General features: G+C 43.2%; 1 protein-coding gene across 6 annotated transcripts in view; it reads left to right on the top strand.

Moving 5' to 3' along the window:
- The window catches only part of STOX2 (storkhead box 2), a 154,217-nt gene that overhangs the window by 123,270 nt on the left and 11,551 nt on the right, over nucleotides 1-19,396 (top strand). For all 6 annotated transcript variants that reach the window (XM_070598223.1, XM_070598224.1, XM_070598228.1 and 3 more), the window contains exons 2-3: nucleotides 9,216-9,368; nucleotides 17,078-19,343. In XM_070598223.1, coding sequence (XP_070454324.1) covers nucleotides 9,216-9,368; nucleotides 17,078-19,343 — 2,419 coding nt within the window. The remainder of the gene's footprint in view (nucleotides 1-9,215; nucleotides 9,369-17,077; nucleotides 19,344-19,396) is intronic.

The raw sequence follows: 19,396 nt of genomic DNA, 5'->3' as shown, positions 1-19,396 counted from the left end.
CATCTTGGCGGTCAGCAGGGTCTTACCTTGCCTTGTTTGTATGTGTAGCACCTATTTATTCAACAAACATTTGAGTGCCTGCTATGTGAATAGCACTCTGTTAGGTTTTATTCCATAGTGCCTAACACACACCATCCTTAGGTTATGATGTGGAGCCTTAGCAAGGGTTTTAATTATTGAAACATATAGTTGGCTGATGGCTCATATTTCCATATTAACTTTTCGGGTACAAATTCATTGTAATAGCCGCGTGGTCAAAAGCATTAGATGTCCATGATTAGAGAAGGTGTATTTATCTGTGGTGATGGTCAAGAAGGCTCCCCAGCTAAGGAGTGCTCACCCGTCACTGACTGTTCTCTGGTTGTTCTTCTCTGTCCGATTCTCCCCCCTCCCTGGCTTGTCCAGCTCTGCCTATCCTATGACAATTTTTTAACCGGTACTTAAATCTCGGTAACAAGAGTGATAGCTAATAGGACTAATGAAGCTTGCAGACTGTGGGAGATGATGGATTACTCCTGTAAACCAGTGAGCCAATTGATTTGTCATCTCATTAGCTGCATCGCTCCACCTTAGACAGACTGGTAAGCAGAAAGATTCAGGTGATACAGCGTATGTTAACCCATTTGTGTGTGTGTGTGTGTGTGTGTGTGTGCCATGTGCCCCCATGATTGCTCTTATTTAATTCTACTCTCTGAGAAGTTTCTCAGTAGGTCATAGCTAATGAACACTATTAACTTTAGTGTTATTAATGGGAGCTTTTTATTTACATTCTCTTTTGAATTAAAATAATTTATTCAAATAATAGCTTAAGGGGGCTGGCCCCGTGGTCAAGTGGTTAAGTTCGCGTGCTCTGCTTTGGCGGCCCAGGGTTTCGAGGGTTCGGATCCTGGATGTGGACATGGTGGCACTCATCAGGCCATGTTGAGGTGGCGTCCCACATAACACAACCAAAGGCACTCACAACCAGAACATACAACTATACTGGGGGGCTTTGGGGAGAAGGATTAAAAAAGAAAAAAGATTGGCAACAGTTGTTAGCTCAGGTGCCAAGCTTTAAGAAAATAAAATAATAGCTTAGGAATTGGTCCTTGCTTAAGAGGCCCATCAAGTGTTGAAATAAAGCACTAGGAAAATTTAGGAAAGCTGTTACAGAATTTCTAAATGTTCTAAAATTTCCTTTTGTTTTATGTCAGCTTTCCTTCCATCTACTATTGCAATGAGGACACAGCCTGAAATTTCTGAAATCATGGCGTTTAAAGCAAACACACAGGAAACTTGTAAAGTGCCTCTTTCAAGGCCAGTTTTCTTTTAAATTTCAAATACAAACATTTGAAAGTCAAGTGTAGTAATTTGGTTTCAAAGGAAAGCCGCTTAAAATGTAGCAGCATGTGCGTTAATGGGAGCTATATGCTGTGCCCTCTCGTAAGGGTGTTGTGGTCTGCAAGAGAGTACACAAGAAGGGAACGTGTGTTTTTCTAGAACAGCTTTTCAAAAAATGTTGTAGTAGAACCGTCTGTTAAAAGAACTAAACAACATTTATACCTAAAAAATTTATACATAAATTTGGGGTTAATAAATTGGACTAAGTTGTAAAACACAAGATTTGCCTGGCACTCTACATCAGAGAAGTTGTTCACTTCACCCCAGAGAGCTTATGATTTCCCCAGGCCCAAGGGTATTTAAGGCAAAACTCAGCACATTTAGTACTTCTATGAACAGTGTGTTGAAAGGAATAGAGTTGGGTTGTCGCTGTGCCCACTGTACATTTTACAGGCCTGTTTGACCATTTTTATGAGTCACACTATCTACTGCATGTGGCAATTTTATTGGCATCTGTAATTTTAACTTTCATGTTAATTTTGGCAGGACAGAGAACAAAAACAGACACACTTGAGTCCTGAGGAACAAAGCTGAGCAAGACTTTGAATTAGAAAGAGTCAATTAGGAAGGCTTTATTACAAAGGAAAAAATTAATAGCCGATATATTTCCCTCTTCTTTTTCAAATTAAAGCCTACTTTTTCAGATTGGATGAGCATTAAACTAGTTTCTCCAGCAAGATGGAAGCAGAGCCAGACATGAGTACTGTGTTCTGCTTTTGTGCCAGAAGTCTGCTGCGTTAATATGGAATGGTAGAATTTTAGAGCTTGAAGGAATCTCTGAAATCACTTCATCCAAGCCCTCATTTTACAGATGAGTTTCGAGCAGAGTGGTGATTGTATTTTGTTATAAGAGATTGGGCACTTATCAAAATATCTCCTGAATGCCTTTTCATATTGGGAATTTCCCAATTGTAAATTAGTAGGGTTTCGTGACTGCGTTTGTAAATAGGGTACTTTGGTTCATGAACTCCAGTAGAGTGAAGGTAACCCTTTGATCCAGAGTACAGATTAAATTGACATTTACAATGAAAAATAGTATTTAAAAATAAAGAGGAAAACAGGATAGTTCAACTGGGATGCTGGTGCTTGAAAGAATATGGATTACGTAAAGAAGGCTAAAATAGGAGATAGGGGTACTTTCAGGGTTGTAGTTTATGATGATGTGGTTCACCTGGAAAAATTATAGCTTTATTTTTCTTATATGGTTCTATGAAGATGAGTACTTTAAGATGAAAGGGAATAGATTTATGATTTCTTTTCTAGTACGTATCTTTTGGAAAGCTATGCATGTCATCTGGGAAGGGATGAATGTAAGTTGTCATGAAGGTCATATCTTCTTAGGAGGTTTGTTGTCTTCCCTCATGTGCCAGGGTGGGGGAGTACAGAGAACCTAAATTAATGACTGAAAAAAAAAAGAAAATGGTATTCATAAAGGGCAGAACTTTATTACGGTAAGTTTTTTTTGGTTCACAAATAGAACCAAGATAGGAACAATTTTGGAATTCAAGTGCCTAAAGGTAGTGGATGTTTAATAGGCACTTAACTGTATTTCTTGAAAGGATGAATTATGTGAGAGAGAGGTTTTTGAAATAATTCCAGCTAACGTAACTAGCCAAAAGTCAGAAGGGAAAATAGATAGAGGAGTTTCAATAGTGAAAATGTATGTTCATGATAAAGATATTTCTGAGGTGGAAATAACTGGGTATAGACAAAAGAGAGAGAAAGTCGCCATATGCATGATTTCTGCCTGTTGTCCCAGACCCTCCTTGTCAGTTGCCTGGGCAGTTACAGTAGTCACCAGTTTGTTCTCTGTAGTTCACAGGAGTGTTTTTCTAACACAAGTGTGTCGTGTAATTCCTCTGTATAAACACATTCAGTAGTTCTCCATCAGCATCAAGAATAAGATCTAAGCCTTTTTCTGGTCAACCAGCATCTGGTTCCTGCTTTTCTCTCCATCTCACCACCAGCCTGCTCCAGCTGTGCCAGAATATGCCCGGCTCCCCCAGGCTCAGCTTCCTGCTTCCTGCTCCGCACATGCTCTCTCCCACCTCCACTGTATCGTCTCCATCCTCCACTCTTCTCATCACCACCAGACAAATTGGTCATTGTCCTCGTGCTTCTCAGCTGATGAGGACCTTACCTGAAAGCAGTGTCCAAGTGATCACAAAGCTATTTTAAATTTAGTGTTAAATGCTCTTAAAATCAAAGTTTACTTAAGTTGTAATATTTTCATGTCTTCTCACATTTTAAATTCACTTAACAGAAATTTATTGACTGATTACTCTGTGCAAGGCCCTGTGCTTGGTTTTATCTGAGTTATCCTGGATTTGACAAATGTTCCCTCAGGACTATACTTATATGGATGTTTGTAAGAAAATAAAGCTGAAATAAAACCTATTCACTCCTTCGTTTTAGAACAACAGGACAGAAATATAGCAGTTTAGAAAGAATTTTTAGCCCACAAAGTAGCTATGAGCTTTTAGATTAATTGTCTTTATGAATGCATTCAGAATTAATTTTGACAATAGAAAAATCCATCCTATAAATTATAGACAAGTTACAATTCATAGTTTATGCAAAATGTGGTTGTTTCTGTAGATTATGGTGACCAACAATATTTTAACAGTATTTGCATTCCCTTGTTTTCTTCTTTGACCGTAAATGTGGTCCAGTTGGAAGAATTTTCTAGTTGCATCTTTTAAGAATGACTAGCTAGCTGATTACACAGATCTGACATGAGATGCACAGAAAATCATGGTAAACTTGAATAATGTGTTATGTTGTGTTGATCGATCCCTATGATTTCTTTAATATAGATCTTAAATGCATGTCCTGAACCCCACTTAATATATAATTATTTTTCTATGGTAACTGCTGTATTTTGGAGGACTATTGTTCATGAAATTAATAGCAAGAGTCTTAGAAATTGTATGATTAAGTATATTTGGTCTCGTCAAATTTTTCATTTTGCAATTATTTAGCAAAATATATGAATAAAATCACAATCCTTTAAATACCCTGGATTATAATGTTATAAAGGGATAGTCATTCATTCGACAACATTTATTGGGTGTCTGGTGTGCACTCTCTGTTATTCTAGGCTCTGGGGATGTAGTGGGAATGTGGCATTCGTGTTTCCTTCTGCCATGGAGCTTATGTTCTAGTGGGTGAGACAGACAGTAAACCAATACACACGAACACACATGCACGCATTTGCAGAGTGAAGAGAGTGACTGGGTAAGAATCTGGTACCAATTCCAGGGTGGGGGGGTTTCCACACCACCAAGCAATCCTTTGACACCAGCTGGGTGTCCTACAATTCACCTCACTTCTGGCACTATTTATCCAGAGAAACCATCATATCCCACAAGTTAAGGGCTCAGTCCTGCCCCCTCGCCCCTTCAGATGACAACTGCAAGCCCAGATTGTCACCAACTGGCTATAGATCGAAGGTTCCTATGACCCCCTCCTTGGGTTCAGTTTGCCAGAGCGGCTCACAGAACTCAAAGAAACAGTTTACTTCCTAGAGCGCAAGTATTTTATAAAAAGATACAACTCAGGAAGAGCCAGATGGAAGAGAGGTGCATAGGGCAAAGTATGGGGAAAAGGCACAGAGCCTCCATCTCCTCTCCAGGCGCACCACTCCCCCCAAATCTCCATGTGTTCACCAACCTGGAAGCTGTCTGAACTCCATCCTTTGGTTTTTCTGGAGGCTTCATTACATAGGCATGTGTGATTACGTCATTGGCCATTGGCGACTGATTCAACCTCCAGCCCTTCTCCCCTTCCCAGAGGTCAGGGGAGTGGAACTGAAAGTTCTAACCCTCCAATCTCATGGTTGGTTCTCCTGGCAGCTAGCCCCCACCCTCAGGTGCGGTCCAAAAGTCATCTCATTAACACAACAAAAACACCTTTGTCGCTCTCATCACTTAGGAAATTCCAAGGGTTTTAGGAGCTCTGAGCCAGAAATGAGGATGAAGACCAAATGTTATTTTTCATTAAAAATCACAGTATCACACTCGGATGACATGAGAGAGAGTGCCCTGTGGTGTTGGAACAGCATTAGTTCGGGGGCTCAGGGTAGGCATCCTTGAGGAAGTCCCATTTAAATTGAGACCCAAAGGAGAAAAAGTCGGTCCGGCAAATGTCTGCATAAGAAGCATCCCAGGCAGTGGCTCAACGGATGCAAAGGCCGTGAGTGGAGAGAAAGCTTGGCGCGTTCAAAGGACAGAGGAGGTTGTGAGCGTGGAGTAGGGAGGAGGACGGAGCAGTGTAGGAGATGGTCCCGGAGGCGGGTGGACAGTCTCAGACCCTGTGGGCCGTTGTAGACTGGTGAGGAGTTCTCGTGTCCTTCTCCGGGCAGTAGGCAGTCACTGTAGGATTTTCTGCAGAGAAGTGGGGTGTTTTATGTTTTTCTAAGAAGACCTGGCTGCTCTGGGGAAGAGAGCATGGAGCAGGAGGGAAAGCTGAGAGACCTCAAACCATCGTAATGGGCCAGGTCGGGGTGACGGTGGTTTGGAGCAGGGGTGGCTCTGGGATGGAGTTGGGGGACTAGATCCAGGAAGCACTGGGGCCTAGAGTAGACAGAATTGCCGATGGGGCTGGGGATGGAATGGGAAAGGTTCGGAAAATAATTTATCTTAGCGCCATCTAAAAATGAGATGACATGGAGCTAGTTACTTAGATCATCCAAATTCCGTTTCTTTCTATATCGTGGCTTAAAAGTTATCGGACATGTCCATTATTATAATGAAATGGAGCTTTCTCAAAGGAAATGCAATTCAGACCCACTTAAGGCAAGCTGCCTCTTATGGTTGGCTGCGATGAGTGAAAAGAAATTAACTTAGGAGATGGCAGTGAAACAAATAATTTCAGCTAAAAGCATAAGGACAAGCATGACCTAAAGTAGTTAATTTTGCTAATAGTCATTTCTGTTTTACAGAGAGCTTAAGTTTCTTCTTGTAACCTGTACAAAATCAGAAGGTAGACCTGCATTTTTTAAAAATTGTATTTAGGGGCCAACCCTAGTGGCCTACTGGTTAAGTTTGGCATGCTCCACTTGAGTTGCCTGGGTTCAGTTCCTGGGTGCAGACCTACACTGTTCTGTTAGCGGCCATGCTGTGCTGGCAGCCCACATACTAAAAAATAGAAGAAGATTGGCATGGATGTTAGCACAGGGCAAATCTTCCTCAGCAAAAAAAAACCAAAAAGTTGTAAATAGTATTTCTGTATCTTTAGTCTTCTAGAAGTCCTTAATTATGATAGGCAAATTTATAGGTGTTAACCTCTCAAATGGTACACAGGTCCAAAGGTACTGGAACACACTTTGATCTCCCACTTTGCCAGCTGATCTCGTCTTCCTTGTCATCTGACTTACAAAATCATTCCAGGTGACTTTGAGGTCGACATGGCTAACCTAGCAGCTGGTGCAGAAACCTGGCCTCAGTGCCCCTCATCCTCTTCTCTAGAAGGTGGAGGGAGAGAGAAGGAATCATGGAAGAAGTCTCAGAGTGGCTGTGGCTGAGCTACAGGGCCCGCGTGGGGAGGGGAGAGTTGAACAGGCCTAGCTGCAAACTCCCACCTCTCCTGCATCTCGCCACCACCGTTAGTTCATCTTTGACACAGTAGGCTTTGGAATCGGATTTTATTTGAATTAAAGGTACAACAGTGTTTTAAAGATTTAAATACACTGTTCTGGGCAGTAGTAAACCTGCCTGCTGGGATGGTCCCTGCCCAATAATTCTGTCATTTTTGAGTCACCAATATGATTTGAACATCAGCAGCCAGTGAGCGAAATTTATCCCCAATAACAACTCAAAATGCTGTGTTCTAGCTTCCACCCGCTTCTACTGCAGCAAATATTTGCAAGCATCTCTCAGAGGGCTTCTCTTTATGATGCTTATGTCCCGTAGGCCCCAGAAGTTTGTAGGTTCTAAATTAGGTCAGGTCCTGGTTTCTGCTGATTTTTCTCTCTGCCAGCCTAGCCACTGGGAAAATGTCTGACTCTTTTCATACCCATCTAGCAGAGAAGGGAGCCACAGCAGAGCTGGCTGGAGCCCTGAGTGACGCAGGAGAGAGGGAACACTGGACTGAGCTAGGCCGGGGAGCGTGGGGTCAGGCTTCAGCCTTTGGCTCTGGGGTCCTGCTGCTTGTCAGGTGCACCTGTTAGACTTACCCCTCTTCTGGTGGTTTTCATCCCCAGGCCCTGTTGCCTGGTTTCATCCATCAAACCATTTCCCATCCAGTCCATCCAAGCAGGGTTCAAGTTCTTTCCCAAAGGGCCTCTGGACTCCCATCAAACTCGGGGTGGTTGGCACGGCTCTAAGGGCCCTGACAGTGAGGAGGCTGGTCCACCTCAGGGCACCCAGATACCCTCCAGGAAGGCTGCTGCTTAATGCCGTAGGGTGGCTCGAGTCGCGGTTCTCGCCAGCCATGGAGCTTATTGCAAGAGAGAAATCACGCTTTGGAAACAAGAAAGGAGAGATTATATAAGTACCTGTGGGAAATAAGCTTAGAAGCTCACAGATATTCTACTCTGCTGATAATTTTCATCTTTTCCTGTAGGGCCTTTTTTCCAGTGAAACCTTATAGAACTCCGAAATATGAAACAGGTGGCACTCAGGTGTCAGGAGCAGATTTTCCTGCTCTCTCAGCCTCTCCCTCTGCTGGGGGCACCTCCACCCCAGAAATCTTTCCATGGAATTCCAGGAATCCTTGGAACATAACTTGAAAATCACCGCACCGTGAAATGAAGACAGCTGTTTACACTGCATGTTGACACCTCCTCAAGAGCCACTGTCACTTAGCCCTGGCTGCCAGGGTCTTCAGCCTCACCTGCCTCCATTGGCACTTTTAGATGCAGACGTGTGCAGGAGGTCACAGCCCCCGTGGATGGAAATCTTCCTCTCCTGCTCCCTCCTGTCCATCCTCCCTGAGCCCACCGAGTCATCTTTCTGAAATTCACATCTGACTTTGTCATTCCTTAAATTCCTTCTGTGCTTCACCACCCCTCACAGGATGGAGGCCTTGGGCACTCAGGTCTTTCCTCGTGGCTGCCCCTACATACCTACCCCTTCTGTACTACTTCCCAGAAAACACCTCCTTATAGGTCCTACTGCCCCATACGCCTCCCAGCCGCCAGGCACACTCCTACTTCAGCACTGGATTTGCCTGCACATCCTTGGTGAAACCTCTCACTTGCTGCGTCGAAGCCCCACCCTCACCCCCCGGAGGTATCCACCGCCCTCTCCGCTCTGCTCCAGAGTTGGTGTTGAGCCTTCTCTGGTCCCCTGTGAACTTTGGTCTGCTTGTCTGTCTCCTCCACTTAACTAGAAACTCCTTGAGGGCAGAGATGTTTTGGGGAGGGGGGCTTATTCCCTTCCTCTCTCCAGATCCCCAGCCCCCAGCAGACACCTGACACGGAAAAGGCACTCAACATTTGAATGAATGAATCCTCACGTCACCACACATGCGTTTATCGAGATGCGAGTGGCAGTTATGAAATAAATCGGCTCCAAGTTAATAAAAACAGAGATCATTTTTAAAAGCTTTGTTGTTGCAAGCCTTTCAGTCGTAAGTCCCTTTAAATGAGATCTCAAGTTTTAAAGGCGAGTTTTATTTGTCAGGGCAATTGGAGCTTCCGCTGTTCTCTGGGAATCTTTCCGTCTGAGTGGAATTGGCTGTGGCTGTAAGAGATGTGAGTGTTCAGAGTTGACTGTATTCCTAACACAGGGAATAGGTGAGAGTCATGCGAGGGGCGGATGTGTGGAGGTGTGTGTGTGACAAATGGCTGGGTTTTTTAATGAACCACTTACTTGAAAATTGTCTTTCTGCAGGTGATGTATCACCGATCAGTATGTCTCCCATCAGTCAATCTCAGTTTATTCCACTCGGGGAAATCCTTTGCTTGGCCATCTCAGCAATGAACTCGGCTAGGAAACCTGTCACCCAGGAGGCACTGATGGAGCACCTGACCACGTGTTTCCCAGGTAACGGGAGAAGGATGTAGCGCTTTCCAAGTGAATGTGTGCTCTGATGGCGCTGGACTTCAGATGGACAGTTCCTCTCATGTTTAAATATCATAGGGAAAAATTCTTTGCCAAAACTGACCGGAAACTTTTCTTAGTTCCATAATTAAAAGTCAAGGACTCTATGTTACCTCAAAAATAATTTGCCCTTCCTCAGCTCTAATACTTCTTTAATTGGCCCTGAGAAAAAGAAATTCCATGAAGAATTCTGGCAGAAACTACCAAGATTCCATTCAACCCTTGCAACACAACCTTCTTTAAATACGTGACCGTCATGATTCGTGGGAGCAAGTCAGGAACAATGGAAAATTTTAGTCCTGAGAGATTAAACTACAGAGAGAGTAATGTCAAAAATAAACAGATCTTGCATGCTTATGTCATGGCCTGATGAATTTTAGGAATATGATATTGGATAAATTAGTTAAGATCTCATTTTGAAAGAAAAAATAATAATAAAAAGGGGCTGGCCCAGTGGCATAGTGGTTAAGTTTACACACTCCGCTTTGGCAGTCCAGGGTTTCCAGGTTTGGATCCTGGGTGCAGATCCAGCACTGCTCATCAAACCACGCTGTGGTGGTGTCCTCTATGAAACAGAGGAAGATTGGCACAGATGTTAGCTCAGTAACAATCTTGCTCAAGCAAAAAGAAGAAGATTGGCAACAGATGTTTGGCCAGGGCCAGTCTTCCTCACAGCAAAAAAAGAAAGAAAAGAAATTGTTTCCTTTTCTCTTAAATATTCTGAAAAGAAGACAGTAGCCCAGATGCTCTATAAATGGCATTTGATCCTTCCAGTGCTGGAAGGTGTCAGGAATGGTGATAAGGTAAAGAATGCATGCCCCATCTCAAGAAAGGCAGCCCACTACTCAGGTCCAGCTATTGTCTCCCCTCCCCCCGAAAAATGTAGAACCCTGCCAGAGCTGCCAAATCTGCTAATTTTTCAAGAAAATCCAAAAATTCAGTTTTATGTGAGGTCTCTAGATTTCCTTAAATATTGGCGATTGTGTCTGTTTGTGTGTATGTACATTTTAATGTGTGCATGCCTATGACATACAAGTCAAATAAAACATGTTATTGGGCCACCATTTTGCCAACTTGGTTTGGAGTCAACCTATACCTAGACTGAAACAGAGCTTACATTAAAAAACGAACGCTTGACATATTTCATTTTACCTAGAAGAGACCTCAGAAAATATAAGCTGTTGTGTGTATCAGTCAGCTTTTGCTACAAAAATGCTGGGTAACAATTGCAGAACATCAGTAGCATAGAATAATAAACGTTTATTTAGCTCATGTGTCTGTGGGTTCTCCAGGAGTCAGCTGATCTGGACTGGACCTAGCCAGGTGGCTCTGCTCCATCTGTACCCCATCCTCCTTGGAAAAGGGGGCAGGCAGAGACCTACCCAGTAGCACAAGGGCTTTTCAGCCCTTTGGTCATGCCACACCCACTGACATTTCATTGGCCGAAGTCAACCTGGCCAGACTCAAAGTCCAGGTTGGGGGGATGCACCCCACCCATGCAGAGAGGGCAGAAGGAGTACTCCTAAACTAGTAATCTACCATATTGGGTCTCCCCACTTTTCCTTTTGCCCCAAAGGAACTTTATCTTTCTCTCCCAGTGATTTTTCCGTCTTTTTCTATTTTCTAATTAATACGTTTTGAAATTACGTGTACTGTTTAAAAACTCTAACGTGAACCCACCCCTGCAACCTATACGTTATCTTAAATTTTCTAACGCTTTGTTATCTCTGAATATTCTTCACTGTCTGATTGTCATTCTTTGTTAACTTCCAGGCAGCCCCTCTTCCTTTCGGTAGTAAGATAGGCAGAATCCCAGGAGAGAGCTAGCAAAGGGACCAGATGCTGTTCCTGGATGGAATGCTCTTGAGAAGAATGGCCCTTCTCGTGGCCTTCGGCCTGGGGAGCCACTTCTGACATCAAGCACCCCAGCAGCTTTTCAGATCCCTCTGTTTTTATGTAGCTTCATGAGAGATCACATAGCTTTTTCAAAATTGGTTACATATCTCCCATTACTGGGCTATAAAATAGAGAATGGAAAGAACACAGAGCCAGGATGTAATAGTAAATTGTGGGTCACTGCCAAGCAGCTGATAACAGTATCACTAAGTTGGAATACTTTGGAGAGAAATTCATGGGTCACTGTAATCTAAAAGAACAACTTGCTTTGCTTGCTTGTATAATAAGTAACTAAAATCCCAACTCCCTGCTTTCAGATGGACCGAGAGGAGCTCACTTAGCTTTTTGCATCTGTGTGACACCTATGACTTGTTAGCAGCCCCAGAGGATTGCAAGGACACCGTACAAACCTGAGTCTAGGGCAGGGGTTGGCAAACTATGGCCTGCAGGCTGAGTGTGGCCCACCATTTGTTTTTGTAAATAAAGTTTTATTGGAACACGGCCCCGCCTGCTTGCTTATGTATTGTCTTTGGCTCCTTATGCCACAGTTAGCAGAGTTATGTAGTTGCAACTCGGCATCGTATGGCTCACAAAGCCTAAAATAGTTACTATCTGGCTCTTTACAGAAAAAGTTTGCCAACCACTGCTTTAGAGCATGGCGGTCATTATTTAAAACTTTCTTCAGCAGTAGCTCTTTATTTAAACAGGATTTCATAAAATATGGAATTTTGTTTCCTGCCTGCTTTTTCTTTATTCCTTCCCTACCTCCCTTCCTCCTCTCTTCCTTTGATTTCCTGTTCCTTTTGTTATCATCTAAGCTGCTTCAAACAAAACAATTTAGAAAACTTAATACTGTTCAAATTCTACTTGGAAAATATATTTTCAATGACAATGCTAACACTCTGGAGGCATTTAAATATCATATTTATATTTTTTCTTTAAAGGTAAGACTACTTACTTTTTTATATCCTACTATTTGAAAATAAAGTTGTGAAGTCTAACTGAATCTTAATATATATTAAACTATTTGAGCTCATATTTAATGGATATGTTGTAAATAAAGAGACTAGTCTAGATTTTGGCCTCTATTCCTGTTTTGGACATCCATATTCTAAAAAAATTGTTAGTGAAGAGTCGTCTAGTAAAAATGTCTGACATACAAAAACTTAAATCCTTTGATCACTTTTCTATATTGGTTGAATTTTTGAAAACAACTTTTCTATACCAGTTTCCATTATAGAAACAAGAGTGTTTTTGAAAAGTTTTGAAAAGAATAAATACTTGCTTCTCAGCTTTCTAAATAGATGCTCATCCATCCATGCAGAATGGTCTTTAAATTGGACTAGCACTTGTTCACTTGTCACAGCTGGATCTTCCTAGGAGGAAGGCTGTCCCTCAGGGCCTGCTCATGGGGTTGAAGTTGACTTTCCAGTTTGCTGGAGACTGTTAACCTAAATATACTGTGTTCTGTCTCCAATTCAACCCCTCACGTCAGTTCTTACTGAATTCTCTCTCAGCCAATGTTCTTCACAAACCAGAAGAAATAATCAAAGAAGCCCATTAAAAGTTTTCAGTCTAATATGCTTAACACATAGAACATGGACTTGGGCTCTCTGTTCCGACAGGTGGCAGATTCACAGGATTAAAGTAACATACATGTCTAGGTCACATCCCCTTGTCATGCAGTATTTTTAAATATCTTTTTGTTTTGGAAGCTGTAAAGGTGGGAAAGAGACGAGAGGTCAGGTTTCATCCCTGATTGGACGTAAAGCTTATCTTTGATCTTTAAGCCGTCAGAATCCAAATTCATGATGAACTCTGGGAACAGAATCTGGAAGTGATGGAATATATGAACATTGAAAATGTCCATCACAGCCATCTCTTTCTCAGGTGAGCCCTACAGATTTCCAGTGGAGCCCCGGATTTCATAGACAGCTGAAAACATAGTCATTATTCTAGGGCTTAATCATAAAATAATAATCATGAATCTCAGTGACTTTCAGTTAAAGCTTTGAGAGCTCACAGATAGAAGTATGAAAATGGATTGGACAGGGAATTTTCTAGTTTTCTTTTTTTTTGGTGAGAACAATTGTCCCTGAGCTAACGTCTGTGCCAATCCTCCTCTGTTTGTACATGGGATGCTGCCACAGCATGGCTTGATGAGCAGTGCATAGGTCCACACCCAGGATCCAAACCCATGAACCCTGGGCTGCTGAAGCAGAGTGCGCAAACTTAACCACTGCATCACCAGGCTGGCCCCATCTAGTTCTTTTATTTTAATTAAACATCCTTTGATTGATATACTTAGAAATCCAAAACATAAAAACTTTACAAGTAAATTCTTTATGGAAACTTTTTCTTATTCCTTCATTTGGGAACAGAGAGCTTATTCTTAATGGTAAGTAAACATGATTACATTGTAGTCATGATTCTGTATAGTTTTGTCAGTTTTCTAAGATCATTACTTGGAAGGCCAACAATCAGCAAATTCTATAATATAAGTTAAGTTTAGATTATGTCTATAATATAATATAACTTATAAGTTCTATAATATAAGTTAAGTTTTTGTTTTATAGTAATAGCCATTTTGATGAATTATACCTTAGCTTTCCTTTATTAGAGCAGCATAGTAAACTAGTCAATCATGAATTCTTTTTTTTCTTTTCTTTCTTTCTTTCTTTTTTTTTGCTGAGGAAGATTGGCCCTGAGCTAATACCTGTTGCCAATCTTCCTTTCTTTGCTTGAGGAAGATTCACCCTGAGGTAACATCTGTGCCAGTATTCCTCTCTTTGCATGTGGGTTGCTGCCACAGCATGGCCGCTGACGAGTGGTGTAGGTCTGCACCCAGGACACGAACTGGGGCCACCAAAGTTGAGCATGCTGAACTTAACCACTAGGCCACAGGGCTTGCCCCAATCATGAATTCTTATAAATGAGCCTTACCATTTTTTGAAAAATGTCTTTCTGTTACAGTGTTGATTGATAATATGCTACCATGTAAGATAAGCTCAGTTTTAAATGTGGCTTTATCTGGATTGCTGTGCCACACAACTCCAGTGGGTGTCATTCGTGAGACTGCAGTGTAAACAGCATCTCATCTTAGGAGTTTTAGTCCACGTGAAAGTTGTTCCATAGAAGCCCCTGGTTTTAGAAGGGCATAGAAGCTCATTTAAGTTGCTTCTCTTATGTGCAAACTTTTTCTGTTTTGTGATGGCTCTCAAGAATTGCATACATATGGTTTGGGTCATATCACTTATTCAATTGGAATTCATTTTTATTTTGTGCAGAAGCTATCATAAAATTTTCTAAAAATTTGTTATTATTCCAGCCCTGAAATCATTTGCATAAAAACCAATGTACATTTCTCAAGAGTAGAGCCTTAGACGAAAAGGAAACCATGCAGCTAAAAGTTAAATAATTCCATTAAACAATACATTATTTATAAGCAGTGTTACCTTTTCTGCCTTGATCACTAAGCTGGCCTTCTGCAGATGGCAACACCATTGGGAGCGTATGTTACCTCCTATCGTGGACTCTCTCCGCTGGGCACTCCAGGCCGTTTCTAATGCTCTCATATCCCACTTTCATAGTTTTGGAAGGACTGGGCAAAGCCTAAACTTCTCAGCTTACCCAGCTGTTCTAGGTTGCTGCACAATGTTCTTTGAGGGTGATCTGGGTTCCCATGGTTCCTCACCCAAAGCTGAGACTACTAACAGCTAATATTTATTGAGCGTTCACTGTGTGCCAGGCACTGTTCTACAAACATTAAATTCATTTAAACTCAGCAACCCTCTGAGCGTAGGGACGATTATTATCCCCATTTTGAGGACAGTAAATGGAGGCTCAGAGAGGTTAAGTAAGTTGCCTAAGGAGATACCAGCTGTATTAGTTTTCTAGAGCAGCCATAACAAAGCACAGGTGACTTAAACAACAGAAATTAATCGTCGCAGAGTGAAGGCTGGAGTCCAAAACCCAGGTATTGGCAGAGTTGGTTGGTTCCTTCTGAGGGCTGTGAGGGAAGACTCTGTCCCAGGCCTCTGTCCTTGGCTGGTAGATCGCTCCTCACATGTGTCAGTGTGTCTCCTCACATTGTCTTCTCTCTAAACATGTCTCTAGGTCCAAATTTCCCCTTTTTAAAAGGACAACAGTCATATTGGATAGCAGCCTACCCTAATGACCCCATTTTAACTTGATTATCTCTGTGAAGACCCTGTCTCCAAATAAGGTCACATTCTGTGGGACAGGGGGTCAGGTCTTCAACATATGAAGAGAGGGGAGCATGATCCAGCCTGTAACACCAGCTGACAGCAACGGAGCTGGGGTTGAGGCCAGTAGTCTGGCCCTGGAGACCAAGCTTCAGTCTCCACAGAAATGGCCATTTTTGTGAGTCAGACATGGTTAAATATTGGCACTATGACTCATCCTGACCTTTTTCTAAATTCTGTTATTCAATTCAGTCTTATAAATATTATCACACTCAACGTGCTTGGCATTGAGGAATGGTGAATACCCGAGAAATAAAGTAAATGCTTCACAGCCTGGAGAATGGATACTCTCTTAAGAATGTATATTCTTAATTCTGCCTCTTACAGTAGACAAGGCATAAACATACAACAACCTTTGAGAACAGTATCGGTCCCTGCACAAAGGAGTATCTGTGATTTTCTTCTGGAATTTCTATTCATGGCAGTTTTGGGCTCGGATCAGACGGATGTAGAGCGTCTGAGCTTTTGCTGGTGTATTTGTTAGGGCTTTCTGGTTTCCAATTAGAAAAACCAACCCCATCTTGCTGAGTTATGCCAAGAAGGAGAAAGTCCTCACCTGAATTTCACCAGTGCTGTCACCGCTTTCAAAATTGAAGGTGATGATTTCAAAATTGGAGGGTACATCATACACAATGGTCAAGTCTAGTTGCCCTTTTATAGAATGTATAAAGTTCAATTGATTAAATAAATTTGCTCTTAAAAAATGAGTGTGTAGAGTAGCTCCAAATGTATATGGTAGCCTCTATATTTTAGATTAGTTTTTCAATCCCAAGATGGCTATTTCAACCCTTTTTTATAAATTTGTCATATCATGTGAAACATTTTTTATATTTCCTTCATTTCAAAATATTCTGTCTTTAATGATTTAGTTCAGTAAAGGTTCATAACAACAGTAGCAATCTAACCATCGAGCTTGCATCTCTCTCTTCCCAGCTTTCCCATTCTATTGGTAGTAATATTCATAAAAGTTATTAGAGAAGATTAGGATTCACATTAAACTTAGTGAACACCTTTGACTCCAGCTTGCTTGCTATATGATTATACTTTGAAGCTTGGCAAAATTAATAGGGTTCTGTCTTAGTCAGTTTGCGCTGCTGTAACAAAATACCATAGACCAGGTAATGGGACATTTATTTCTCACAATTCCAGAGACTGGGAAGTTCAAGATCAAGGCATCCATCGATTTGGTGCCTGGAGAGAGCCCTCTTCCTGGTTTGCAGACAGCCATACCCTCACATCACAGAGATCGAGGGCTCTCTGGTCTCTTCCTCTTCTTTGTAAGGGCACATCGTGGGGCTCTACCTTCTTCACTTGTCTAATCTAGTCACCTCCCCAAAACCCCACCTCCTAATGCCATCACACTGGGGATTAGGGCTTGAACATATGGATCTTGGTGGGGGCGCTAACATTCAGTCCATGGCAGACTCTGAAAAATGAGGATCAATAACATGTTCCCTCTTCATTCTCACAAATGCGTTCTTTTGGTTTTAGGTGTTCCCACCCCAAGCCAAGAAATTCTACGGCACACACTGAACACGCTGGTTCGGGAGAGGAAAATCTACCCAACTCCAGATGGCTATTTCATCGTGACCCCACAGACTTACTTCATCACTCCTTCCCTCATAAGAACTAACAGTAAATGGTACCATTTGGACGAGAGGATACCTGACAGGTCTCAGTGTACCTCTCCACAACCCGGAACCATAACGCCCTCTGCCTCAGGCTGCGTCAGGGAAAGAACATTGCCCAGAAACCACTGCGACTCTTGCCACTGCTGCAGAGAAGACATGCACAGTATGCATGCGTCAACTCTGCAGAGGAAGCCTGCCAAGGACTGCAAAGACCCTTATTGCCCTCCTTCACTATGCCAGGTGCCACCCACTGAAAAGAGCAAAAGTACTGTAAATTTTTCTTATAAGACAGAAACTCTCTCAAAACCTAAAGATAGTGAAAAGCAGTCCAAAAAGTTCGGGCTCAAGTTATTCCGGCTAAGTTTTAAAAAAGACAAGACCAAACAGCTAGCCAATTTCTCTGCCCAGTTTCCTCCTGAAGAGTGGCCCCTGCGAGATGAGGACACACCAACGACCATCCCTAGGGAAGTGGAAATGGAAATCATTCGGAGGATTAACCCGGACTTGACCGTGGAAAATGTCATGAGGCACACTGCACTAATGAAGAAACTTGAAGAAGAAAAAGCGCATAGGAGTAAAGCTGGGTCCTCTGCCCATCACAGTGGAAGAAGTAAAAAGAGTAGGACTCATCGAAAGTCCCACGGAAAGTCCCGGTCACACAGCAAGACACGTGTGTCTAAAGGAGACCCATCAGATGGCTCTCACCTGGACATCCCAGGTGAGAGAGAGTATGATTTTTGTGATCCTCTCACCAGGGCGCCTAGGGAGGGCTGCTTCATCATTGAACACAAAGGAGATAACTTCATCATGCATAGCAACACGAACGTGATCGAGTCTCATTTCCCCATGACCCCAGAATGGGATGTGTCTGGGGAATTGGCCAAAAGGAGAACTGAGATGCCTTTTCCTGAACCTTCCAGGGGAAGCTCCCACTCAAAGGTGCACCGAAGCCACAGCCATACCCAGGACCGAAGGTCCAGGAATGAAAGATCCAATAAAGCCAAGGAGAGATCCAGATCCATGGATAACTCCAAAGGCCCTCTGGGTGCTTCTTCTCTGGGGACGCCTGAAGACCTGGCCGAAGGCTGTAGCCAAGATGACCAAACGCCTAGCCAATCCTACATTGATGACAGTACTTTAAGGCCTGCACAGACTGTCGGTCATCAAAGGGCTCACATTTCGTCCACAAGCTATAAAGAAGTGTGTATTCCAGAAATAGTCGGTGGCAGCAAGGAGCCTTCCAGTGCTTGTAGCCTTTTGGAGCCAGGCAAAGCACCCGAGAGTTTGCCATCCTATAGCGAACTCAACTCTTGTCCAACAAAAACAACTACAGATGACTATTTCCAGTGCAACACCTCCAGTGAGACGGTGCTCACGGCACCGTCACCTCTGGGAAAGAATAAAGAGGACCATGACACTCTGACCCTGACAGAAGGGGTGAAAAAGCTGCCTCTGTCTGATAGGCAGGCCCCACATTCCGCCAGGGAGCCTGTAGGGCACAAGGAGGAGTCGCCAAAAGGGCCAGGCGGGGGCCCAGCCGCTTCGGGAGCAGTGGCTGAAGGGATGGCCAATGGACGCCTCATCCAGCATCACAACGCCGAGCCCAGCAGCCTGGACAAGAGGAAAGAGATATTCAGCAAAGACACACTGTTCAAACCTCTTCACAGCACCTTGTCTGTAAACAGCTATCACAAATCGAGCCTGTCTCTCCTCAAATCTCATCCGAAGACACCTGCCGACACATTGCCAGGCCGATGCGAGAAACTGGAGCCGTCCCTCGGGACCTCGGCAGCACAAGCCATGCCTGCTTCCCAGCGTCAGCAGGAGTCAGGGGGCAACCAGGAAGCCTCTTTTGACTATTACAACGTCTCTGATGATGACGACTCTGAGGAAGGGGCGAACAAGAACACGGAGGAGGAGAAAAACAGAGATGACGTAGGCACCATGCAGTGGCTCCTCGAGAGGGAGAAGGAAAGAGACCTGCAGAGGAAATTCGAGAAGAACCTCACCCTCCTCGCCCCAAAAGAAACTGACAGCAGCAGCAACCAGAGAGCCACCCATTCGGCACGCCTCGACAGCATGGACAGCAGCAGCATCACTGTGGACAGTGGATTCAACTCCCCACGGTAGGGAGAGGCATCTCTCTGCACACACATACACCTACCGGGTTCTGGGGCTT

Source organism: Equus przewalskii, chromosome 28 (assembly GCF_037783145.1).
Source record: "Equus przewalskii isolate Varuska chromosome 28, EquPr2, whole genome shotgun sequence".
Lineage (NCBI taxonomy): Eukaryota > Metazoa > Chordata > Mammalia > Perissodactyla > Equidae > Equus > Equus przewalskii.
Note: the sequence above shows the minus strand (reverse complement) of the source record. Positions and strands in the feature narration are given on the sequence as shown.